This window comes from Mastigoproctus giganteus, chromosome 14 (genome assembly GCF_048544385.1).
Source record: "Mastigoproctus giganteus isolate SK-2022 chromosome 14, ASM4854438v1, whole genome shotgun sequence".
Taxonomy (NCBI): Eukaryota; Metazoa; Arthropoda; class Arachnida; order Uropygi; family Thelyphonidae; genus Mastigoproctus; species Mastigoproctus giganteus.
Genome location: NC_143588.1, coordinates 97695697 through 97723357, shown reverse-complemented (window position 1 = coordinate 97723357; position 27661 = coordinate 97695697). Strand labels below are relative to the sequence as shown.

The 27661-nt window shown below is 37.2% G+C and overlaps 1 protein-coding gene across 3 annotated transcripts in view; it reads right to left on the bottom strand.

The window, feature by feature from the left end:
- LOC150075419 (ubiquitin carboxyl-terminal hydrolase MINDY-1-like) overlaps window positions 1–23332 on the bottom strand; it is a 105148-nt gene extending 81816 nt beyond the window's left edge. For all 3 annotated transcript variants that reach the window (XR_016547919.1, XM_090389160.1, XM_090389159.1), the window contains exons 1-2: window positions 23205–23332; window positions 4066–4627 (exon numbers count right to left, since the gene is read on the bottom strand). Coding sequence is in view for 2 of the 3 variants with exons in the window: in XM_090389160.1 (XP_090245286.1) it covers window positions 4066–4617 (552 nt within the window). In the remaining variant the exon portion in view is untranslated. The remainder of the gene's footprint in view (window positions 1–4065; window positions 4628–23204) is intronic.
- Between the last annotated feature and the right edge of the window lie 4329 nt (window positions 23333–27661).

Sequence of the window (27661 nt, the reverse complement as noted above, 5' to 3'; positions counted from 1 at the left end):
TCAGGGAAAAAAAAAAAATTAGAGTACTTTTCATATCCTTTTAATTTTCAATTTTTCCTGATAGCAAAGAATGAGTACTGGCACCTATTTTTTTTTTACAAAAAAAGCACTGCTCTTATGAAATTAAAATTTAGGAAACAATGAATGATGAATACACAATAAAAGAGTTATTTCATTAGAGACTAAATGCATCACTACACCTCCCCCACTCAGGAGTTTCATTATGAGAACTACAGTAGGGAGTAAATCTGTTGAGCTGTCAAGGCTATTTGCCCTTACTGATACACATCCACTTATGCACTCCACTTCTACTCAGCAACAGTTCATAAGTATTAAGTATAGGTGAAACAGGATCAGGGTGTGCCAGCCAGAGCCAAAAGTCGATGACGTTGAACAGCAGATATCATTTTTTAACAGGAACAAAAGGTGACATTGTTGTACATGTTAGCACTAATGACATTAAGAGTAGGAAATCTGCAGAATTACTTAACAGTACAGGTCAATGTTGAAAAAGTCGCAAGTTAGGGTTAAATTTGAAAGTGTCTGCATTTCTGCCCAGAAACGATAGGAGGGAGTATATATTGAGTCTTGTCAATCAATTCAGCCTTGGAGAGATTGTGCAAGACTCATGGGATAGAATTTTTCTCAGCGTGGTCTGTGCTTGTTAACAGGTGAGACTGCTTCTACAGGAACGGAATGGGATACACTTAAATAGAAAGGGTGTAAGAATATTTGCTGATGCTATAGTCAGTGTTAAGTGGGTCAGAAAACTGCTAGCTTTGGGGAAGGGGTGGATATACAGACTAATAGATCAACACTAGCCGCAGGCAGAGGTGACAGTGATTCTTGCACTGATTCTATTGGAATGAGCAGCAGTCTGGAAAGCAAGGTGCCAAGGATTTCAAGGACTGCTGGGATTCATCATGAAACAAGTAAATACATGGGCTGTACTATAGTCAGTTAGGGTAACTAAGAGTAAGAACAGGTGAATGTATACACCAATGCTAGGAGTATAGTAAATATAGTATAGCAAAGGTGGATATTGTTGGGATATCAGAGACATGGTGTCAGACAGATATAAGCAGTACAGAATTGGAATATGGGGAGTACAATGTATACAGAAAGGATAGACAGGACAGGAAGGGAGGAGGGGTTATGCTGCTAGTTAAGAAAAATAAAATCTAAGGAAGCGCATCCAGTTGCAATAGATGGACAGTGCAATGCTGAGTCAGTTTGTTGTGACATAAGCACGGGTAAAGCAAAAATTTCCAGGGTAAAGCAAAAATGAGAGTAGGAGTGTCTTATAGGCCTAATGACACTGATGAGTACAATGAACAACTGTAAAGAAATCAAGTAGGCCAGTAAATCAGAATGTGTTAATAATGAGCGATTTTAACTCTCCGGATATTGACTGAAACTTGTGGATTGGTCACCCACACACTAAAAAGACTTGTGGATTTATTGGATGACTGTTTTCTACAGCAGCATGTTTGAGAAGAAACTAGAGGGAGTAATACTCTTAATTTGATTATCAGCAATGATTATTCATGTATTAGGAACCACCAGGTGGCAGTGATCAATGTACTGATGTGGGATTTACTCAAAAATGCAACTACAATCATGGGTAAAGGAAAGGGCTTCTACTTTCGTAACAGTGGCTACAGTGGTCTCAGACAGTTTTTAAATTCTATATAATGGAACCAACTGATGATGATGTCATTAACAGCAAATTCTAAATGCATTCAAGGAATCAATCATGGAAGCTACCAGGCTTTTCATACCAACTAAGAAATACTGTTCAAAGTTTAGGCCTAAATGCAGTATTCAAGGTGTCCGTGAATACTGCATACTGGTCTGGAGGCCTTATTTTAGGAAAGAAAAACAGCAAAGACTGCTTAACTTATGTAAACTCTAGAAGCAAGGGAATGAATCAAATTGGTCTATTTGACATCAATGGTTCGACTGTTGATGATCCTTCTTGGGTAACTGACAAATTGAATAAATATTTTGAATCTACATTCATAAATGAGAAATTCTCAAAATTCTATAGGGTAGTAGAAGCCAAAATTTTATCAAACTCTAAGAGGGAACTAAATGATTTTGTAATAACTGAGAGGTAGGTAGAAGAGAAATTGTTGAAGTTAAACATAATAAAGGCACTTGGGGTGGATGGGATCGATCAATTACATTAAGTGAGACAGCAAAGAAAGTAAAGAAACCCTTAGCCATAATTATGAGAGCATCCTTGGATTCAGAGGAGGTCCCATGGACTGGAGAAGTGCAAATGTATATCACCAATTCACAAAGGGGGAACCAAGAATGACACAATTACAGAACTGTTAGTTTAACTTCTGTTCCAGGGAAAATTGTTGTTGTTGTTATTTTGGTTTTTAGGAGCATTAGCAACTAAGGCCATATTGCTCCGGGGATATGCGGTGGTCATTTCCTGACCTTTCCGCACCCTTCGTATTTGGTGGTCACGGGCCCGAACCCCGGTCCAATCAAGAAGCGTATGCTACGCACTGCTGCTCCTGCCCACCTAACTACGGAGGTGCCTCCAGGGAAAATAATGGAGTCACTGGTTAAAGAAAAAGTAATGCAGGATCATCTAGACAGGACTGCAGTTATAGTTCAGACAAGCATGGGTTTGTTAAGGGAAAATCTTGTCTGACCAATTTGATTGGATACTATGATGTGGTCACAAAGGAACTGGATGCAAAAAATAATTTTTATATCTATACTAGGATTTCAGGAAAGCTTTTGATACTGTTGCACATAAAAGACTGCTGTACAAATTGGAGCAGTGTGACCTTAAGGGCAAGTTGCTGCTATGTATAAAGGGATGGTTGAGTGGAAGAAGACAGAGTGGTAATCAATGGACACTGCTCCTCATGGACTAATGTTATTAGTGGAGTCCCCCAGAGCTTGGTGTTGGGCCTGTTGTTGTTTTCTATATTTATCAATGATATTGATGACGGTATATCAGGCTTAATATCCAAGTTTGCAGATGATACAAAGGTTGGCAAGGGGTTGTTAATGACAGTATGCTACTGCAACAGAATCTAGAAAAGTTAAGCCGATGCACCGAGAAGTAACAACTGAAGCTTAACATTGACAAATGCAAAGTACTGCATATGGGTAGCAGTAACCCCAGAGTAACGTACCAACTGTGTTGTACTCTCAGTACTGTATTCTCCACTACACTCAGGGTAGTGGAGAAAGAAAAAGACCTGGAGGTAATTGTGCTGTCAGATATGAACTTCTCTGAGCAGTACAGAGAGGCTGCCAGGTCAGCTCATGGGGTTTTGTCAATAATATAGAGGAATTTTGCTAGCAGGGATAAGGTGAATACTGCATACTGGTCTGGAAGCCTCTGGAGGATTTAGGAAGGATGTAGAGCTGATGAAATGAGTACAGAGAAGGGCAACAAGATCGGTAAGAGGAACAAAGGGGGGTGTGTGCTTGCCAAGAAAGGCTTCAGTCCTGGAGACTAGGCACCTGTGAGGTGATCTCATTGAGGTGTTTAAGGCTTTGGATGGTTTGAGCAAGCTGAATGCTGATGGGATTCTTTCTGTTGCTCAGATTACTCACTTGAGGGGGAATAAATTCAAATTGAGGAAAGACAGCTGCAGAATAGATGTGCAGAAATTTGCCTTTAGCCAGTGAGTGGCTGATTGCTGGAACAAACTTCTATCTGTCACCGTGAAAGTTAACAGCTTAAATAAATTCAAGGAAGAACTTGACAAACTTTTGGAAAAAATGGATAGATGAAGTGGAAGGTTTTTTTTTTTGGCTGATGCTTGCCTTCTTGCAATGTATGCCACTACTAATGCTAATTACCAAGAAATGAATAACAGAACAGTTTATCAAAGAATTAACTACAAATAGAGGTGCTAGTTGTGAAAGGAAAGTCCACGAGCATGGAGTGCAAATGGCCTTGATAGGGATTAAAGCAATGCTCAACTATATGGGCATCTCTTCATAATATTTGACTTAAGACTTCTACATTGTAAACATATAGCAAGTCAGGAAAACGTTAAAAATTTAATAAAGTTATTTACAAACCTGAGTTATAATGGGTGTCTTCTGATTTTTCCAATTAATCCACTTAATATGATAAAATGATGACTGCTGCGGTTCTACAGATGTAGATGGTGAACTGTGTGTATCAGGACTCACTACTTCAGGTTCCGGAGTTGTAGTTTCAGTAGCTCCAGAACTTTCTACTAGCTCATCAGAAGTGCCCTCTACAACTTCTTTAGCTTCATCAGTTGTTTCTGAATTGTTAGTAATTTGTTCACCAGTTTCTACATCCACACAAGCTACCTCAATTAATTCTTGACTATCTTGAACGACGGGAACATCTACAGAATTTTCAATATTCACATTCTCTACAGTTTCATTTTGTAATACTGTCACAGAGTCATTAGAATGATCATCTGGCAAATTATCTGTTTTGGCATCCACAGAACATGTTGATGACAGTGATGTGTTTGTCTCGATATTTAAATTATGACTAGTTTCTTGAATTGAGACCTGTTCTTCTTTCAATTCTGTTGTACCTGCTGCAGGGATATCACTACTACTAGAGTCATTTTTCTCATCTGTTGTCTCCATTTCAAATGACCTAAACAGAAAAATGAAAGTAGAATAAGTGGAAATATAAATTTGGATGTTATAATATATATATATATATATATATATATATATATATATATATATATATATATATAAAAAAAAAAAACTGAATAGATCTTTCTAGAATCCAAGAAAGGTTAGCCATATTTCCAAATTACAACTGCTACATAAATTGCCACAATGTATTTTATACACAGAGAACAATGCTGTCTATATATAGCAATTTATACAGGAACCAGTCCCTTTTCTCTCATAAATATAATATTGTTTATGTATTACACACTGAGGAGATATGAGTAATCTAGAGGGCATTTACTTTGACTTAATAATCTAAATACATTTTCCAGAAAGAGTTTCATTATTAAAGTTTTTCATTATTAAAGAGTTTCAGCAATAAACTATCAGGATTCCTTGCTAAATTTTTTATTTTGGTGGGTTGGGCATTCATTAAGACCCATATAAACATTCATTTGGCTTATATGCAAGAGCAATTCTGGCACCTCCGTAGCCAGGTGGCAGGAGCAGCAGTGCATAGCACACGCTTCTTGATTAGACCGGGGTTTGAGCCCGTGACCACCAAATACGGAGGATGTGGAAAGGTCAGGAAATGACCACCGGATATCACTGGAGCAATATGGCCTTAGTTGCTAATGTTCCTAAAAACCAAACAACAACAACAAGAGCAATTCCACGGCATTTGGCAGTCTTATGCAAGTTTATGGTTTCATGTACTGGATCAATCAAAAAAGACTTCGGTTTACCATTAATTAAACCGAATTAATAATGTCAATAAAAAATAGCTTATGGGGCAACCAATATTTATTATTTGTTTTTTTTTCAAAAATATAATTACCCTATGACCTATCCAAATAAAATTTAAGCCAACATATGAATATGTGAAATGAATGAACATATTCTTTAAAACACTGTATCTGACACTACTCAGAGTCACACGGCTTGAACAGTAAAGTGAACATTGTGCCCTCCAAAAAAAAAAAAAAAATCTTAAAAAATAAGCTTAAAAAAACATTTAACAGGATTAAATATGAAATTAATCATACTTAAATTAGATACACTACAATAACAATTTATGAATATTCATAGGTGTCAAAAATTAAAAAAATTGTGCATAGGTAAACATATGAAAATATTAAAAATATCTCTCTTGGTAATATCATTGGTATATTGTGGACACACTAACACGACCTGTGAGTCCTCAAGAATGAAATGTTGTGCAGCTCATGAACATTTCTGTATTTGTCACCCCCCCTCCAACATCAGTAGTGATTCTAATGATAGTAGAAGCAATTTCTTCTTTCAGTTCTTCTATGGGGACTGTTTCTTTCTCATAAAAAGTTAATCACTAGGTTTGAGACTGGAAGAATATGGTGGCTAAGGCTGCCTTTAGTAAAAACATCCAAGGAAGCAATTTGAGATAACATGATTTCTAAAATGCTAACTAGGGCAACCAAAGTTATATTGCTGTATGAAGTCAAGCCCCATCTGTTGGAAGAACATTTCCTCATACTGAGAACAGATGTTTCGGAGAAACAGGAAGTCACTTCAAGGACTTCTCAATAACATTTAGATTTCACTGATTGGTGAGAAAAATGGGACCAACAATTCCTATAGCTGAAACAGTGTCACACTGCATTTTTGCAACTACGATGGTACCTCCATTAATGAGGTTTTCTGTGGTCCATATTCTATATTCTGTTTGTTAGTGCAATCATAGAGGTGAAAATGAGCCTCGTCTATAAAGAAACCAGATGTTTTGAAGAAATACAGGATTTTCTTACAAATATCACAGAAATGGACCAAAAAAGTTCCTAATTTATTATTATATTCATTATTGTTTTTGTTACTGCTATAATTATTTTCATTCTGTTACACATGCACTGCAATTGGATGCTCTGTAGTGAATGTTCTGTTTTAATAAAATAAAAAATAAATTAAAATTAAATAAATTAATTAAATTAAAAGATACAATACAGATGAATTGTTGCAAAGAGAATAAAATGAGAGTTTGTCAGCAAATTGGAGAACCATAAACAGGCAGTCTCAGCTTCTTAACTTTATAGTTATGTATGTTGTTATATTAAAAAAATATGTGATCATAAGAAACCAAAGTCATTTCTTTCCTAAGTCTTGAGTTCCCTTAACTCCTTTTCTGGAGTTGTATTGAATGACATATATTTTTATACAGAGTCACAAAATTATTATTATTATTATTAGCCAAATGGTGCAAGGGCTGCACCAGCCAAAAAAAAAATTTCTGAATTACTCTGAGAGAGAGAGAGAGAGAGAGAAAACAAGAGTCAGAAGTAGAAGGGAATCACCATGAAAGAGAAGAATGATGACATCCAGTCTGGATGTCACCCCCCCTCATCAGATGTGAGCCCCTGGGGTTAAATGTTGTAGCTTGCTAAAATAATGTATCTTTTTGAAAAGCATTAACCAAACATAAGTTCATGTCAAAAAAACATGTCAAAAAAACAGGATTTCTTGGGATATGTCAAAAAAACAGGATTTCTCAAAAGATTTTAAGCTTGAATATGTATTATATATTAAAAAAAAAATTAGAGCAAAATGTATCTTGAATCGAAATAGTTGTATAAAATAATAGTACTCTGCATTAGATTTTACTGTCAACTGTCTGGGAACGCTGTTGTCCCTCCAGTGACACTGAAAATGATTGGGCTATTTAGAAAGTTGTTGTTATTTTGGTTTTTAGGAGCATTAGCAACTAAGGCCATATTGTTCCGGGGATATGCAGTGGTCATTCCCTGACCTTTCCGCATCCTCCGTATTTGGTAGTCGTGAGCTCGAACCCCGGTCTAATCAAGAAGCATGTGCTACACACTGCTGCTCCTGCCCACCTGGTTATGGAGGAGCCCTATTTAGAAAGAACTACATTTGTCTACATAGGCAATATAAAGTAACCAATATCTTTTTTAAATGGATAACATCACCCAGTAAGTGACTCTCTTACCATTGAAAACTCAAGGCACTGCTGTGATTTTAGAACTATTTGGTTCTGTCAACAGGCAGTAGGTAGCCTGTATTAGCAACCTTGTATTGAGGGATGAACAGATGTACAGCAATACCTAGCTTAGTATGGCTTCAAACAGCACGGGTTTCACTATAACACAGTTTTCAATTAAGTTTAAGTCAAAAATTTACTGTACATATTAAAACCCATTCGATAGCCTAGACAGGTACTACACATATATGCTGCATTGTCATAGCCATACGGTACATATATGCTGCAGTGCCAACTCTATTGTCTACCATGCACATGTGACAATAACTCCCCTCAGGCAGTCAGCTGCAACATGCAACAGTGTTCAGTATTCTTAATTCCATCCTTATGAGACAACATGATAGCTTTTCAAACTTTTCATTTCACAATTTATTTTTTACCCCTTAAAATACGATCAAAAATATATCTGTATCTTGGCTAGAAATCACTGCCAACAACATGAATTCTGTTTGGCAGCATGTTTTGCCCCATTTGGTAAATGATTTCACTGATTTTGAATGGCAAGTTCAGATAATTACCGAAGACATTGTGAAGATTGGAAAAGACTTGGGATTCAAAACTTTGGACACTGCCAATGTATGTGACTGCACTGACTGGCTAGCAAGTGACTTAGATGATGCAGCTCTCCTTGAAATTGACGAGCAAACTTCATATGGAGAAGAGGAAAACAATTCTGAAGTGCCACCAAAAGAATTTTCAACAGAAGAACTAGAGGAAGTTTTTTGGTGGAAAAACTATCAAGTGGAAATTTATAATCGCCTCGCAGGCTATGTAGACATGGCCTGCGAAGCAATTATAAATGGAGATCTGAATGTTGAATGTAGCATCAAGATATGGCAAATTTTACAAGATGGGGTTCGATGCTACAAAGAACTTGTACGCCATTAAAAAGAAGAGACAGCTTCACCAGACTTCATTATTGAAATACCTAAATAACCAACCACTTTTTTAAAGCTCTTTTCTAATCTCTCATGATGTTACATTTTCATTAATAAAATTTTTGCAACTTTTTTTTAATTTCGAATCCTTTTAATTGGCAATCAAGTGAAAATTGTTTATAGACTGTTTCTCTGGTACGCATTATAATTATAACACATTATAATTGTACTAATTAAAACACATTATAATTATACCACAATTAGAATGGTTTCACATAACATGGAATAGTTTCTGTACCAATTATCAGTGCTATGCAGCGTATTGGAAGAAATCTTCTGGGTGGAAATGTAACTTACGTCACAAGTATATTTGTTTGTTATTTGGTTTTTAGGAGCATTAGCAACTAAGGCCATATTGCTCCGGGAATATGCGGTGATCATTCCCTGATCTTTCCGCATCCCCGTATTTGGTGGTGACGGGATCGAACCCCGGTCTAATCAAGAAGCGTGCGTTACACACTGCTGCTTCTTCCCACCTCGCTACGGAGGCGCCATCACAAGTATATTTAACTCCTGTTAAGTAGGTTGCATGAACCCAATATTACCAATGAAACTAAGAAGGATACTATTTCAGTGCATGTAGCATTCGCATTAGTAGAGGCATATGATGCAAGAAAGCAAACTTATGCAGCATCGGCCAAAAAAAAAAAAAATCACTTCCATTTCACCCCTCCATTTGTTCAAAATACCTGTTCAACTGAGCCTTAAATTTATTTAGGCTATCAACTTCCACAACAAGGGACGGAAGTCTGTTCCACCAACCAACTACCCGCTGGCTAAAGGCAAATTTCAGCACATCTATCCTACATCTGTCTTTCCTCACTCTGAATTTATGCCCTCTCCGGTGATTATTCTGAGCAAGAGGAAGAATCCCATCGGCATTGAGCATGCTCAAACCATTCAAGGCTTTATACACCTCTATCAGATCACCTCGCCGGTGCCTAGTCTCCATACACTGTAATTTGCAAAACTTAAGCCTTTCTTCGTAAGAGCAACCCTTTGTTCCATTCACTAATCTTGTTGCCCTTCCCTATACTCGTTCCAGCAGCTCTACATCCTTCTTGAAATGAGGCCACCAGACTTATATACAGTACTCAAGGTGTGGCCTGACCATTGTATACAAGGGAATAATCACCTCCTTATCCCTGCTAGAAAAATTCCTGTATATCATTGACAAGACACCATGAGCTACTCTTGCAGCCCATCTGCACTGCTCAGAGAACTTCATATCTGCCTACACCATTACCCCCAGGTCCTTTTCATTCTCTACCACTGTCAGTGTAGTACCAAAGAGTTGATACGTTGCTCTGGGGTTACTGTTTCCCATATGTAGTACTTTACATTTGTCAATGTTAAACTTCATTTGCCACCTCTCAGCCCATCTGCTCAATCTTTACAGATCCTGTTGCAGCAGCATAGCATCAGTAGATTCCTTAACAGCCCTGCCAATCTTTGTATCATCTGCAAACTTGGACATTAAGCTTGATATACCATCATCAATATCATTTATAAATAACAGAAAACAACAATGGACCATGAGGAACTCCACTAATAACATTAGTCCACGATGAGCAGTGTCCATTGATTATCACTCTGTCTTCTCCCCCTCAACCATCCCTTTATCCATAGCAGCAATTTGCCTCCAATGCCACATGGCTCCAATTTGTGCAGCAGTCTTCCATGTGCAACAGTATCAAAAGCCTTTCTAAGAACCAAATATATAATATCAAAGTTATTCTCTGCATCCAGTTCTTTTGTGATTGCATCATAGTATCCAATCAAATTGGTCAGGCAAGACTTTCCCTTTCAAAACCCGTGCTGTGTCCGAGCTATAACTGAAGTCTTGTCTAGATGATCCTGCAGTGCTTCTTTAACCAGTGCCTCCATTAATTTTCCTGGAACAGAAGTTAAACTCACAGGTCTATAATTACTTGTGTCAGCCTTTGATCCTCCTTTGTAAATTGGGGTCACATTTACACATCTCCGGTCTATGGGTACCTCCCCAGAGTCCAAAGAAGCTCTCATAATTATGGCTAAGGGTGTGCTTACTTCCTTTGCTGTCTCCTTTAATATAACTGGATAGATTCCATCCACCCCGGATGCCTTTTTTATGTTTATCCTCAACAATTTCTCCTCCACTTTACTCTCAGTTATTACAAAATCATCTAGCTCACTGCCAGAGTTTACTTCACCTCTGGCATTCTCCTTCCTGAATAACTCCACATGTGTGAATGTAGATGCAAAATACTCATTTAGTTTGTTAGCCACCTGAGTAGGATCCTCAACTGTTGAACCATCAATATCCAGTGGACCAATCTGATTCATCCCTTTCCTTCTAGAGTTTACATAGGTAAAGAACTCTTTTCTGTTTTTCTTTGCATCCTTTGCCAAGGATTTCTCATAATCTGCCTTTGCCTGCCTAATCTCCTTTGTGACTTGGTTACAGACCAGCTGATATCTATCATAGGCTTCCATGTCACCCATTAATTTATATGTATCCCATGCATTTTTCTTCTCTGCCATATGTCTCATTAGTTCATCTGATATCCATTTAAGCCTAAACCTTGAACAATATTTCTTAGTCGGTATGTAAACCTAGTAGCTTCCAAGATAAGTTCTTTGAATGCTTCCCATTTTGAATTTGCTGTTGGTAACATCATCAGTTGGTCCCACTGTATAGAATTTAAATACTGTCTCAGACCATCATAGTCGCCTTTACGAAAGCAAAAACCCTTCGCTTTACCCCTGATGGTAGTTACCTCTTTGAGTAAATCCCACTTCAGCACACTGTGATGACTGCCACCTAGTGGTTCCTTTATCTGCAGATTCTTAATGCATGAAGAATCACTACTGATAATCAGATCAAGAGTATTACTCCCTCTAGTTGCCTCCAAAACATGCTGATGTAGAAAACAAATTTCATTAATACATTGAAACAGTTCTATAAGATAATGCTACTCCGTGTTAGGTTTTATTGTCAATTGTCTGGGGATGCTGTTATTCCTCCAGAATAGTATAATGTAGTAGGAATTTCCCAATGCTGCTAATTAATTCAAGTGTTAATTTTTGTTTTTAGACAATATTTTATGTTCTGTTACAAGTGGTATAAATCACACCTTTCTCTTTCGACTAAATCAACCATTATTATTTGATAAAATCAATGTTAGCCTTGTTTCCTTTATTTGTGATGTCTATATTATTAATCAAGGACCTGTATTCAATCAATAATCTGTTAATCCCATCAACAAAAAGGGAAACCAGTGGAATCAAGCAAATATTATTCAAAAATCTGAGTTAAAATATTAAGAACTTTAAAAAGGCCCACCCACTCATAACTAGCATAGATGAAGCCACATAAGTGCCACATAAGCCTGGGTTTGCATTCATACAAGAACAGTAGATTTCCATTGAGGTCAGAAAAGGGGTCAAGAAAGCTAACTCACATATAAACTTCGAGAGTTTCACAAGTATGGGATGACACAGGAGTAGGGGCAGTGTGGGGTTTTAAAAAACTGAATCTTCCACGTGAACAAGTAAATACCTTGAGCTTTTTGTAAGTATTCTCCAGTGTTAAGTAACACCCTTGCTTGCCCAAAATGGTCAAGATTGTGCATGTGATGCACAGCACTACAGTGTTGACTATAGCTGGAAAGAAGTTGTGACGCACCTATGGAACGATGGATGTGTAAATTTCTTTGGGGTGAGGTGATAATTCCTTATCCATCACGTACTATTCAGGCACTTGGGGATCTGACCCAGCACTTGGAACATCCAATGAAAGGGAGTAGTTGTCTAAACATAGGGAGCTACTCCTGGTTTAAAAAGAGGACCTTAGCAGAATCTGGGGTTGTGAGGATAGTAGCAGTCTGAGTGATAGTGCCAGTGACGGAAGAAGTATAGAAGTGTGGAGTCCAGTTAGAGAAGAGAAGCAAACCAGCGAGAAGAAACTCCCGAGGAGAAGTTCGGCTACAGTTGTTGTTGTTTTTTGGTTTTTAGGAGCATTAGCAACTAAGGCCATATTGCTCCGGGAATATGCAGTGGTCATTCCCTGACTTTTTCCGCATCCTCCGTATTTGATGGTGACGGGTTCGAACCCCGGTCTAATCAAGAAAGCATGCGTTACGCACTGTTGCTCCTTCCCACCTGGCTACGGAGGCGCTCTCCAGCTACAGAGAAAGAAGTCAAACAGGGTAAGCAGAAAAGCTTTACTATGTGTAAGATGAGTGTGAGAGGCAAACCTTAAAAATGGAATAATAACAGAATAACTATGATTTTGAGATGATTCCTTCCTAAGATTTACCATATTAAGCATGACACGTATTTATGTCTCTGAACCTAATCTTGGAGAATAGTACAAATTTTAAATGGCTAATACATGGTTATAGGTAACAAGTAAATGTTTGAATATCCCATTTTTCTTAAATGTTATACTAAGGAATAAGTTAAGAGTAAGATGCTGAAATCTAAGCAAAGGCAACAGCCACTTATATGATTGTTGTTGTTATTTGGTTTTTAGGGGCATTAGCAACTAATGCCATATTGCTCCGGGGATATGCGGTGGCCATTCCCTGACCTTTCCACATCCTCCGTATTTGGTGGCCACGGGCTGGAACCCCGGTCTAATCAAGAAGCATGTGCTAAGCATTGCCGCTCCTGCCCACCTGGCTACAGAGGCGCTGCCACTTATATGAGAGTTCTATATCATGAGATTACTATATAATATAATAATAAATGACCCACTTAAAGGAGTACCACAGTATCCAAATGAATTATTGTAGTAGCTGATGTTAATTCCCTTATATTTGTGAACACATGTTTTATTTATGAAATTTAAATTAATGTAAGTGATAAATACATGTGTTTTTTTATATATTCAATAAATGTTTGTAATGTTGAAAAATTGGCTCATTTGCTAAGTTCCTATTCACACCAGTAATCAGACTTAGATATAAGAAATAAAAAAAGGGTCATTGTGTATCGGAGAACCTAGTTATTAAGTTGTCCGATATCACACAAAGCGAAACATAAATCCAAACTGCAACACTGGAAAGGGCAAGTTTCTGTTCTCCCCTTTTCTAGGTTGAGGGTATATGAGATTTGGTCCTAATCATGACCACTAGGCAAACACATTACATCGGATCTACACTGAAGGTACAAAATATTGGGAGCGCCTCACTTCTCTAGAGAGCGAAGGCATAATGCAAGCGGTGCATCGAAGATCCAAGTAACACAGGTGACGTGAAGAACCCTCCCACCAGGAACAGTTCTTCAGATGAATAAAAGAGTATTAATAAATAAAAAATTTAAAAAAAAAAAAAAAAAAAAAAAAATCACCCTGTACTTCTCTCTTTAAGCAAAAGAAGCTATTCATTTGAAGTGTTAAATGATTACAACTCAGGCTAACTTGCATCACATATGAGATGATGTCTAATGCATTTTATAATAAACTGTCTGCTTTTAGTTATGGGCACCAGCAAGGCTTTACTTACCATTTCATGTGCATTAATGTTTCATCTTATATATCTAAATTAAATTTGCTCAAAATTTACTTGAGCTTAATAAGATTTAGAATTAAACTATATTCATTTTATGGATTTAGAATTAAAGAAACTGAAATAAACTTTTTTTTTTTTCACTGTTCTATTGGTTCAAAGAGTATGCAAAAGGGTGTGATAACTACAAAGTATATGAGATGGATTCAAAAAGCAGTAATGACTAATTTGTTACAAAATAATTATAAAAGATAAAGCAAAAAACTATTCTTCAGAGTTTATTTTAAATAAAGTTCCCCAAAAAGATGCATCTGAAGACTATGCAATTTTCTGTGTACAAGAAAATTGCTGTTCCAACAAAGAATGAATCAGTCTCATAGCATCTGTATCATTGGGAAAAAAGAAAAATTGCAGCATATTAATCAGTAGAAAGAATGCAAACTGAAGTTTTCAGTTATTCCCAAAAATGAAATTTGGCAGCTACTCCACTAGTAATATTTCAGTATTCAGATGCCTTCCCAGTAGTTGTTTGTTTATTTGGTTTTTAGGAGCATTAACAACTAATGCTATATTGCTCTGGGATATGCGGTGGTCATTCCCTGATCTTTCCGCATCCTCCGTATTTGGTGGTGATGGGCTCGAATCCCGGTCTAATAAAGAAGCATGTGCTACGCACTGCTGCTCCTTCCCACCTGGCTACGGAGACGCCTCCTTCCCAGTAGTAGTTGTTCAAACATATACAAAGTTCAACTATAACAAAAGCATAAAAAAATGTTTTTCTTCTTTTGTAATTCTATCTTAAAATAAAAATTATATTTTCTGAATGAACCTACCTCAGAAGTCTAAATATATTTAAGAAAAAAGTGATGCAATGACTGAATATAGTAAACCCTTGATATTTGCAGCTTTAATATTTACAGTTTTGATAATTTATGGGTTATGTTTAATGAATGCAATTAGTGTTAGTAGTGGCAAATGATGCAAGGAAGCAAGCTTATACACAGCATCAGCAAAAAAAAAAAAAAAAAACACACCCACCCACTTCACAAACTTCTCAGCACATCTACCAATTTTACCAGATCCTGCTGTAGTAGTATGTCCTGACACTTGTCATTAACAACTCTGCCAACCATTGTAACACCTTTATATACTGTTATAAAACAATATATTTTTATAAACATAGACATTAACCGTGATATGCCTTCATCAATATCATTAATGAATATTAAGGATAATGGGCCTAGCACTGAACCCTAGGGGACTCCACTAATAACATTAGTCCAAGAAGAGCAATGTCCATTAATAACCACTCTCTCTTCTCCCACTCAGCCATCCCTTTATTCACAGCAGTGACTTTTCCCTAATGCCACACTTCACAGCCAATGAAAAACTTTCTATCATATAGAACAGTATCAAAAGCTTTTCAAAATGTTCAAAATGCCAAGTATATTCCAATCAGATTGGTAAGGAAAGATCACCACCTTAACAAATCCCATATAACTGAATTCCTGTCTAGATGGACTCACATTACTTCTTTAACCAGTGGCTCCATTATGTCCCTAAATTTATGTTGGTCAAGCCTAGAGATCAAGACCAGCCAAATCAGTGACACTAAATGACTAGGCCGTTTAGTGACACTAAGTGACTGCCACTACCCCAATGCAGTTGTCTTCAGGCACTCAGCAGTGAAAAGACGGTGAAAAAGAAAAACCAAATGAACAGATACCCCCACACAACCCCACAAACAGTGTGGACACAAACCACCCCAGCCCCAAGCAACTGCACACAAAACAAAGTATTGATTAGTTGAATATAGTTTCTCTGCAAACTTACATTAAATTTCCAGCATATATATATATATATACACACAGTTGTCTCATCACAGTTATGCTCAAGGTGGTATAGTGTTAGTGTAATTAGTGGTAGTATAGTGTAATGCAGCTCCAGGGGGTTCCCCCAACTCCACATCAAGCAATGTGATGAATACAAAACTCTGTAAAGGCCAGATTTATGTAAGTTAGTGAGTGTTCGTGTAGTGCTAGTGTGGGGTTGTGTTGTTCATCTGGCCTTTTAGCCTAAAGGCCTATATTTTCACACAAAAACGTCTAGTTTACCGTCCAGCATCACAAGGAGGCAGGCCAAACCCTGTGGCAACCAAGACTACAGACAGGGAGAGCTCAGTAAAAAAAAAAAAATAGAAGGATAGAGGGGGCAGTAGTGAAGGCACCCACCTGAGTGAAAGAGGGGACAGAAGGAGACCACCAGATCAGGATGCCCATCCTGCTCTGAGGGTGGGATGATAGTTGGCAGTGGGAAAACCCACGAGGCAAAGGGAGTGCCACCCAGGTTAGGGGGAAGGGGGAGTGAAAGATCAACCAACCCAGGTGGTAGGAATGAAAGCGCATAGGGAAAGGATCATTCTGTAGGAGTGCCTGCATTGGTGCTCCATCCCACCAGCCAGTGTCAACATCCCATACCACAGCTGACTAAGTAACCATGGCATGGTGTCTGCTTGGATGGGTAGGGAAGCCTATGTCCTCCACCCATCATCCTATTGGGGGGGAAGACATTTGCTGTACTCAATCCTCATTCACACTACTTCCATTCTATTTTTGTACTTTTTTCTTACATTTTCTGTTAAATAACTTATTTAACAGAAATATTCTATTAATATATTTTTTAATCAATTTTTTTTCCACTCATTCATTCTCTTTCTCACACACTGGGGGGGATGCAATGACGTGTAGTATAAATTAATATATTAATACATAATGATTAAGGTTAAGTAAATAGAGTTATTGGAAATTAAAAACTAGAATTAGTGTATAATTAATTATACCATTTTATGTTTTGTGTTCTTTCTCTCACACATTTACATTCTCATTCATTCATCTGGCTTTCATTTCATTTGTTCAACTCTTTCTTTCTGTGCTGCACTTTATGGGGCACCTCAACTTGCCATTATTCTTCAGTTGAGGCACAGGCCGGGGGAGAATGCAGTGGGTGTGTTTGTGTTGTTAGTATTAGAATAATTTTTTTTTGTTAGTATATATAAACTAATGTGAGTTATTAAGTTTGTATTCATTCGGCCAATTACATTCACTCCTTCACATTTACCATAACTAACACACACTCTCTCTCTCTCTCTCTCTCTCTCTCTCTCTCTCTCTCTCATATACTGGGTCATTCTTTTTTACAAAAACTACCATTTATTGCCTTTTACCATAATTCCTATTTCACTCAGTGCCCAGCCTATTCACTCTGTCTTTTATCCTCTTTCTTTCATTCTACATTGCATTCCCTTGATACTAGCTTACTATTATTTTTCAGCTAATCTGCTTCCCTGGCTGCCTGTACATCTCCTTCCCTACATGGTTACTTATTTGATGTGGGACCGCCCAGGTCCCAACACATCACGGTGTAGCCCTGGGGATACCCTGGTCAATCCAGTTTAGTCTTATTAGAGTGCTGAATATAGCTATCGTGACAGTTTTTTAAAGCCATCATCTGGGTGTGGTGGGAGACATGAGCATTTCTGGCTATCGATTACTGCTGAGGAGCTGAATTGCCCTTCTTTGGCTAGATCTACACATTTTGAATACTTTCTGCATGAAGGTTGTGAATGCTTTATAATTTCCTTCTTCCATTATGAATAGATGTTCTTTTCCCAGGGAAGGGGGCCAATCTGTGCTATTAACTGGGTTCTGGGGATGTCATAAATTATACATTCATATAGAATGTGTGCCCAGCCTTCAACTCTTGCCACAAGTACAGTTTGGTTCATCAGTCAGCCCTAAGGAAGTTAATTTTGCCTTTAGGGAGCCGTGACCTGTCAATATAAAGGTAGTAAAATATGCTCAAGGTAGATGAGACTCTGATCCAACAAATGAATCAGTCTCACTGCAAATTTAAGTCATATTCACCCACCACACAACTCTGAGAATTCTCAACCAGAAGGAAAGTAATTTGTCTATGTCAGCCAGGAATTGCTGAAAAAAAAGGGAAAAAATATGCTGAATGTATAATAAATATAAAGGTATCTCTGGATGAAATCACACCTCCAATGCAGAATCCAAACTCACAATTCTTTATCTTCTACTGATATAGCATTCCTCCAGAATGCTGTATCAATAGAAGATAAACTATTGTGAGTTTGGCACATGATGTGGGAGAAGAGGGTTTCATGATCTCAAAGAAAGTTAAATCAGAGAGTAATGCAATTCAAAAAGGCTCAGCTGTCACTTAAGGCATTCACAGAGATTTTGGGCATTTCTCAGGCTCTAGATGACAGGTAAAATTGATCACACATTGAACTAAAAGTGTCATGAAGCACTTTGGTGAAGTGGAATACCACTGAAACAGCTGTCAGTGAGATTACTTTAAATAAATACCAGTATACTCCATTTTGGAGAGTGTGCTGTTTATACGAAATTGCCTCACTGTATGGAAACTTGTCAAAAGTTTTAGTTTTTAATTATTTAAAGTTAAAAATATATATCTAAAAGACAACTTTTTACTGTAATTGTTTCATAATCTGTAACTTCATGAGTGACTTTCTAGTTTGGATTTACATAAATGGATAATTTCCATGTGTATCTGATTTTTTTTTTTTTTAAACAGTACTTCATAATGCTTATTGATTTATAGTCTTGAAACCTCTTGAAAATTTTTATGTGATCTAGATCAGTGGTCTCAAACTCAAATTGCATGTGGGCCGAATGCACAATCTGAAAGAAGCTGACGGGCCGGAATTTTTTTTTTTTAACAAAATGAGAGTGAATATAAGCACCGTATTTACAACAAATGCATAATTGAAATGTATTTGCGGACTGTGTAAAATTGCTTCGGGGGGCCGGATGCGGGCCGCCAGTTTGAGCCCACTGATCTAGATGACTAGATCACATAAAAAAAAAGTGTTTGAAACAGACCATTTGATTGAGCATAATCTAAAAATTTGAGGATTGAAAGCACTTATTGTCCCCCTTATGAGGAAATATACATGGATTTGACAAAAGACAAAACAAATTTCCCTAATGAATTATTTTAAGACCAAATATTGGTGGAAAATAAGGGAAGGAACTTTCTTACAGAACTTAAGGCTCTTATTGGTTATGAACTTAAGGTTCATAATAAATATGAATTACACTGTAATATGTAATAACCATGTTTATTTTGACAAAAAATAAACTATGAATATAGTATTAGTAGTAGTAGTGGCATGTGATGCAAGAAAGCAAGTGTATGAGCTTATGCAGTATCAGCCAAAAAAAAAAAAAAAATCACACCATTTCCTCCAAATGCCTGTCCAGTTCCTCCTTAAATTTATTCAACCTATCAACTTCCACAACGACAGATGGAAGTTTGTTCCAGCTATTAACCCCCCCCCCCACTGGCTAAAGGTAAATTTCCGCACATCTATTCTACATCTGTCTTTTCTTAATTTGAATTTATGTCCCCTTAGGTTCGTAATCTGAGTGGAAGGATCCCATCAGAATTCAGTGTGCTCAACCCATTCAAGGCCTTATACACCTCAATCAGATCACCGCGCAGGTGCCTAGTCTCCAGCCACTGCAATTTGCAGAACTTAAGCCTCTCTTGGTAAGAGGATCCCTTCATTCCCCTAACTAATCTTGTTGCCCTTCTCTGTACACGTTCAAGCAAATCTACATCCTTCCTAAAATGAGGCCTCCAGACCTGTACGCAGTACTCAAGGCGTGGCCTGACCATTGCCTTATACAGAGGGACAATCACCTCCTTTTTCTCTGCTTGTCCCTTCATATTTAATATGAAGAATATATAAAAATTAAAATGCAAAAAAAACGATAATACTGAAAATACAGTATAATGAAAGGGTGGGAGTGGTGTTGGATAATGGATCAGAGAGAGAGAGAGAGAGATACATGGGGATCCTCTTGAAAATCTTTCCAGGAATGTGACTTACAAGAGTCGGCAAAGAAAGACGGTGCAATGTTCTTAATATTCACAGTTTAGTTTTGATATTTACATCAATTTTCAGTAACATATCAAACCTAGTGAATATCAAGGGTTTACTTTATACAGTTCAGTAATTTTTGGTGTTCACCCACTTTGGCTACATACAGGGTGATCTGAATTGAATGTCAAATTCTACAGTCATGACAACTAAAGGAACTGAAAATGCTTTTAGAATTCAAAAACTTGGCTTTTAATAAAAATTTCATAAAATCATTTTCAGTATCAGAGAAATAATGTAAAACACAACACAATCAACAATGATTCAGCTGTTATTAGTACTTAATTCAGAGTTTAGACCCCCCACCCCTTCAAACATGATGAATTAAAGTAACATCTAAAACAGCAATTTTTTTTCTGATTTAGCATAACAAAATTTAAATTGCAATTGTGAATAATAATTGCATTATCACATAGCAAAATTTTTTGTTGAAACCACTACCATTGTCTTACAGACTAAATATGGGAAGTGGTACTCTACAAATCAATAAGCATTATAAAGTACTGTTTAAAAAAAAACTGAGATATGCATGGAAATTATCCATTTATGTAAATCCAAACTAGAAAGTCACTCATGAAGTTACAGATTATGAAACAATTCCAAGTAAAAAGTTGTCTTTTAGATTTTTTTTTTTAACTCTAAATAATTAAAAACTAAAACTTTTGAGAAGTTTCCATACATTGAGGCAATTTCATATAAACAGCACTTTCCAAAATGGAGTATACTGCTATTTATTTAAAGTAATCTCACTGACAGCTGTTTCAGTGGTATTCCACTTCACCAAAGTGCTTCATGATAGTTTTAGTTCAATACTGACAAAACAGTAAATAAAGGAAGTAGTTTTATTTTAAGAATATATATATATATACACAGTAAGGTCCCAGTATTTACACTTTCACCTATATAATGCTGATAGTCACTTTAAGAAAACTTAGCTTTTTAAATTTTTTTTTAACCTAACTCTTCATTACATGAGATCCAGTCACTTTAATTTTATAAAACAAATATGTGAAACTGAAAAATGTGCACTGATAATGGTAAAAGATCATATACAAATATCGGTATCTGACAAGTATAAGAGGAACGAACCAATGACATTCATGACCATTAAGATAAGATCTGCATAAATATTTAGAGAACCAATTAATGCTGATGGGATTCTTCCTCTTGCTCAGATTACACACTTAAGGGACATAAATTCAAACTGAGGAAAGCCTGTTGTAAAATAGATGTGTGAAAATTAACCTTTAGCCAGCAAGTGGAACAAACTTCAATCTGTCGTTGTGGAAGTTCATAGCTTAAATAAATTCAAGGAAAAACTGGACAAACTTTTGAAGCAAATGGATTAGGTGAATTGGAATTTTTTTTTTTTTTTTTTGCTGATGCTGTATAAGCTTGCTTCCTTGCCTCTACCAATGCTAATGAGACAACTGTAATGTACTTGTGCATCTTCCTGGAACGTGAACGGAGTCAACAATACAGCAATTTAACTCAGATTTCTTCCTGAGAGTAGTTTCAAAGATAGAATGCAAGCCTATTGCAAAAGGCCTAAAAATGCCAACAAGCAAAACTGCATTATCAGATTAAAGTGGTCATACTCATGGCTTCGGAGGCCTCTAGCTGAGTAGTCAGGAGCAGGAGTGCAGTAGCATACGCTCTTTGAGTAGACCGGGGTTCAAGCCCCTGACTGCTGAATACGGTCGATCTGCCAACACACACTGGACCAGCGTGGCAGATTATGGTCCATTTCCCTCAGCATGAATTGTTGAGGAGGCTTCCATCCTGCATTGGGTTGATAATGGCTGCACTTATACCTTTTTTTTTTTTTTTTTTTTACTCATGGCTTCAAAGAACAATTTACTAATCCAATGGACATATGCATAAACCAAAATAGGGAAACATCTGGGAATAATATTTTTGGTTCCAGTGCAATCTTTGAATTAATAAATAGTCACTGATAACACATTTATATAAACCTATATTCAAATAAGTATTCAGATGGGCTACAAAATAAATGAAATACCTCTAAAACAGAATACAACATTAGACAAAATACAATATTTTGGGTTTCTTTCTCCCATTTATTTTCAGACTGCTTAACTCCTTATGTCATAATTTAGTCTGCACACCAGCACTCCTTTCAATCAATGTCATATATACAAACAAAGGGAACTAAAAGAAATATATATAAACAAATTTTTCTCAATAATTTCAACCAAAGACAAAAATCCTACTATTTTTTTATACAGAAAATATAACTGGTATAAATAGTAAAAACGAAACAAACAACATCGTTCTCTAGCAAAAAAAAAAATAATAATAATACATAAAAAAATTTTAAAAATACATATATACCGAATTTAAAACTGCGGTTCTGATTCAGGATTAGTTATCAAAGCCATTGAGTTTGATCACTTTCACAATTAAAATCAAATCGTCCTCCTCTTGGTGAAAATGTAACAGTATAATTACCAACGTCAGCTAACTGTACTACTAAACATAGTGTATGTTGAATTGCCATAACGGATTTTGCAACTAAAACGGAAAAACTATGGTAATTATGTAACATTATGATAAAACACAAAATTAGCTCAACCTACACAGCTGGCAGCGAAGAGTTAAAAATCATTTTGCTAATAATCGCGAATCAGCGAGGTTTCAAAATCAACGATTACTAATAATCGCAGCCGATTTCACGACAGACCAAGCAATGCTCTACGAGCATTTATAATTTCTTATTTCTAAATAGGGCAGTTTTATCACATTAATAATGATTATGAAAAGTTTTCCTTCCTATATATCAACATCTTGTTTCAATATTGGTAAAGGAAATGACCAGTGTTAGCGACAAACTGCAATTCATTACATTAGAAAGACAATATGTTTACATAAGTTGTTTATAAATGTTATAACTAAATGAGAAACCGCAGAATTCTTTATTCCAACTACATTTCATACATTGACTTTTTTTTTTTTTTTCTTTTCTCATTTCTTTACGAATGTAGTGCAAACTGCAACAAGCCAAACAGATTGAAGTCCCAAATGTCAATAATGGTGACAGTTTAAGTATAAAATATTAGGGCATGATGAAAGATGTTTACCTTTTCTTTTAGACTCCAGTGAACAGGCACTGTGGTGAAAAACAGAATAAAGAAAACGAACTATAACTATAAATGAATAAGCTTATACTGTGCAAATTCCTCAGACATACACTACTACTACTACAACTACTACCACTACATTATTTCACGAGTCCGAAGTGTGGTAAATAACCGGAAGCGATCTCTTCCATTGAAAATCGATGAAGAGTAAGAACGAACATCGTCGTATAAAAATAATAAAAATAAATAAAAAAACAGTATATTATTTTGGGGGTGGGGTAAATAAATTGCAACTTATTTAAGTACTTCGCATTTTTTGAAATATTCAAGGAACAAGTAAAGTAAAAACACCATCTTGCGACTGGTTATACTTCGTAAATTTATATTGCAAACAACAGTATTCTATAGAAAACTACAATGGAAGAATATTACGTCCATTTATACCAATAGCCAATTTCCATAAATTCTCTAACGTTTCCAATCACTATAATACAGTAGATGGATTTAAAATGTTTTTCTGATAATTGTTTTATATATTACTTCGAATTTGGTATTTTAATATCGGGCCCATCTCTTTATGTTGTTGTTTTAGGCGCATTGGCAACTTAGACCATATTGCGCCGATTATATTATTATTATTATTATTATTATTATTATTATTATTATTATTATTAGCCATATGGTGCAAGGCAGCCTGTGGCTTATGCTACACCAGCCAAAAACAAAATGTGAGTTACCCTGAGAGAAAGGAATTACCAAGAAAAAGAAGAACGATGATATCCAGCTCAGGACCCTGAGTGTGCAAAGCCCATACCAAATGTGAGTGGCTGGGGTAATGTCTGTAAATTGCTTGTGTTATGAGGACGATTTGCCTGTTAGCTGAAAAAAAAACCCCCGAATTTCCGGGAGAAGAAACCGTACTACTCTCGTTGTTATTGTTATAGCAGGGTTTAGGAGCATCAGAGATTAAGGCTACGTTGCTCCGTATATACTGTCTGTAAATTGTGTGTTCTGTGGTCGATTTCCAACCAGCATGTGAACAATGGTGATTATATTTATATCGATTATGTTACCAGGGAGGGTTGTTGTTGTTACTGTTAGGTTTCTAGGAGCATCGGCAACAAAGGCCATATTGCTACGTATATATTGTCTGTAAATTGCGTGTGTTCTGAAGTCGGTTTTCTGTTTTGCTGGACCAAAAACCTGAGTTTCCGAGAAAGAAAAACCATGCTACCCTTACCAGAGACTGATTAACTCAGCCACGTTGTAAAAAAAACCCATAAAATTAACAGAGAATAAAAAATGCATGGGATCCATATAAATTATCAAGCGACTCAGAAGCCTATGGCAGATATAAGCTAGTCTGTAATCAGGTCACAAAGGAGGTTAGGCAAGCGAAGGCAGATTACGAGAAATCCTTGGCAAAAGATGCTAGGAAAAACAGCAAGGATTTCTTTACTTATATAAACTCTAAAAGGAAGGGGATGAATCTGATTGGTCCACTTGATATCGATGGTACGACTGTTGATGATCCTGCTCAGATAGCAAACAAACTGAATGAGTATTTTGCATTCACACATGAGGCATTATTAAGGTTTAAAAATGGCAGAAGGTTATCAAATTGTAGCAGGATACTTAATGATTTTGTAATAACTGAGAGCAAAGTGGAGGAGAAATTGTTGAAGTTAAACATAAGAAAAGCACCTGGGGTGGATGGGATCTATCCAGTTATATTAAAGGAGGTGGCAAAGCAACTAAGCAAACCCTTAGCCATAATTATGAGAGCATCCTTGGACTCAGGGGAGGTTCCCACGGACTGGAGATGTGCAAATGTATCCCCAATTCGCAAAGGGGGATCGAAGGGTGACACGAGTAATTACAGATCAGCTAGTTTAACTTCTGTTCCAGGTAAAATAATGGAGTCACTGATTAAAGATGCATTGCAGGATCATCTAGACAAGACCGCAGCAATAATTCAGACACAGCATAGGTTTGTTAAGGGAAAGTCTTGTCTGACAAATTTGATTGGTTATTATGTGGTCACAAAGGAACTGTATGCAAAGAATAATTTTGATATCATATATTTGGATTTCAGGAAAGCTTTTGACACTGTTGTGCATGGAAGACTATTGTACAAATTGGAGCAGAATGGTATTAAGGGTAAGTTGCTACAATGGATAAAAGGATGGTTGAGTGGGAGAAGACAGAGGGTGGTAATCAATGGGTGCTGCTCTTCGTGGACTAATGTTATTAGTGGAGTTCCACAGGGTTCGGTGTTGGGTCCACTGTTGTTTTGTATATTTATCAATGATATTGATGAAGGTATATCAGGCTTAGTGTCGAAGTTTGCAGATGATACCAAGGTTGGCAGGGTTGTTAATGACAGTAATGGCAGTGTGCTACTGCAACAGGATCTAGATAATTTGGGCAGATCGGCTAAGAAGTGGCAACTGAAGTTTAACCTTGACAAATGCAAAGTACTGCATATGGGTAGAAGTAACCCGAGAGAAAAGTACCAACTGTGTGGTACTACATTTAAGGTGGTAGAAAATGAAAAAGACCTGAGAGTAATTGTGCAGTCAGATATGAAGTTTTCTGAGCAATGCAGACAGGCTGCAGGGCAGGTCATGGGGTTTTGTCAATGATATATAGGAATTTTGCTAGCAGGGAAAAGGAGGTGATTGTCCCTCTGTATAAGGCAATGGTCAGGCCACGCCTTGAGTACTGCGTACAGGTCTGGAGGTCTCATTTTAGGAAGGATGTAGATTTGCTTGAGCGTGTACAGAGAAAGGCAACAAGATTGGTGAGGGGAATGAAGGGATACTCTTAACAAGAGAGGCTTAAGTTCTGCAAATTGCAGTGGCTGGAGACTAGGCACCTGCGCGGTGATCTGATTGAGGTGTATAAGGCCTTGAATGGGTTGAGCACGCTGAATTCTGATGGAATCCTTCCACTTGTTCAGATTAGGAACCTAAGGGGACTTAAGAAAAGACAGATGTAGAATAGATGAGAGGAAATTTGCCTTTAGCCAGAGGCGGGGGGGGGGGTTAATTGCTGGAACAAACTTCAATCTGTCGTTGTGGAAGTTAATAGGTTGAATATATTCAAGGCAGAACTAGACAGGCATTTGGAGGGAATGGTGTGATTTTTTTTTTCACTGATGCTGCATAAGCTCGTACACTTGCTTTCTTGCATCACATGCCACTACTACTACTAATTTCTTCCCGTCATCGACGGGATTCAAACTCAGGGTTTTCCACCTGGTGTAGGGAGGACAGCGATCCTACCAACTGTGCTACCCACGAGGGCACCTGTGAGGGTTCTCATCTGTTTAGAAAACTCTTCTAAACAGAACTTGAGAATGTTTTTTTAAGTAATAATAAATAAAAGATAAAAATCTTTCCAAGAAGTGTCTTTCCTTCTAAAATACCGGACCACAAGGCGCACTTTTTTCCTGTCAAATGTTGCCTAAAATTCGCCTGCATATTATGGTCCTAAGTTATATTTGATGCCTCTCGCTGGAACTCGCCCTCTGTTGCCAAGAAAAGATCAACAAAACTTGCTTCTTTCTAGAAACCACAAGTCTTTTAAAAAATATGGAATCAGCAAGGTTATTGATGGCACTAAAGACGATGTCTCTTTTCGAGAAATTGAAAGTTCAGACCACGGCCGCCATAACATTTGCAATCTTCACTATGACTATACTGATTTTCCAGATTCAACAAGGTGTAAATTCGTTCTACACAGACTTAATGTCCAAGTTTGCAGACGATACAAAAGTTGGCAGGGTTGTCAAGGACACTACTGACACTATGCTGCTGCAACAGGAACTGGAAAGGTTGAGCAGATGGGCTGAGAGGTGGCAAATGAAGTTTAACATTGACAAATGTAAAGTACTACATATGGGAAACAGCAACCCCAGAGCAACGTATCAACTCTGTGGTACGACACTGACAGTGGTAGAGAATGAAAGGGACCTGGGGGTGGTTGTGCAGGCAGATATGAAGTTCTCTGAGCAGTGCAGACGGGCTGCAAGAGTAGCTCATGGTGTATTGTCAATGATATATAGGAATTTTTCTAGCAGGGATAAGGAGGTGATTATTCCCTTGTATAAGGCAATGGTCAGGCCACACCTAGAGTACTGTATACAGGCCTGGAGACCTCATTTCAAGAAGGATGTAGAGCTGCTGGAACGAGTACAGAGAAGGGCAACAAGATTAGTGAATGGAACAAAGGGGTGCTCTTACGGAGAAAGGCTTAAGTTTTGCAAATTACAGTGTCTGGAGACTAGGCACCAGCGAGGTGATCTGATAGAGGTGTATAAAGCCTTGAATGGTTTAAGCATGCTCAATGCTGATGGGATTCTTCCTCTAGCTCAGAAAAATCACCTGAGAGGGCATAAATTCAAATTGAGGAAAGACAGATGTAGGATAGACGTGCGGAAATTTGCCTTTAGC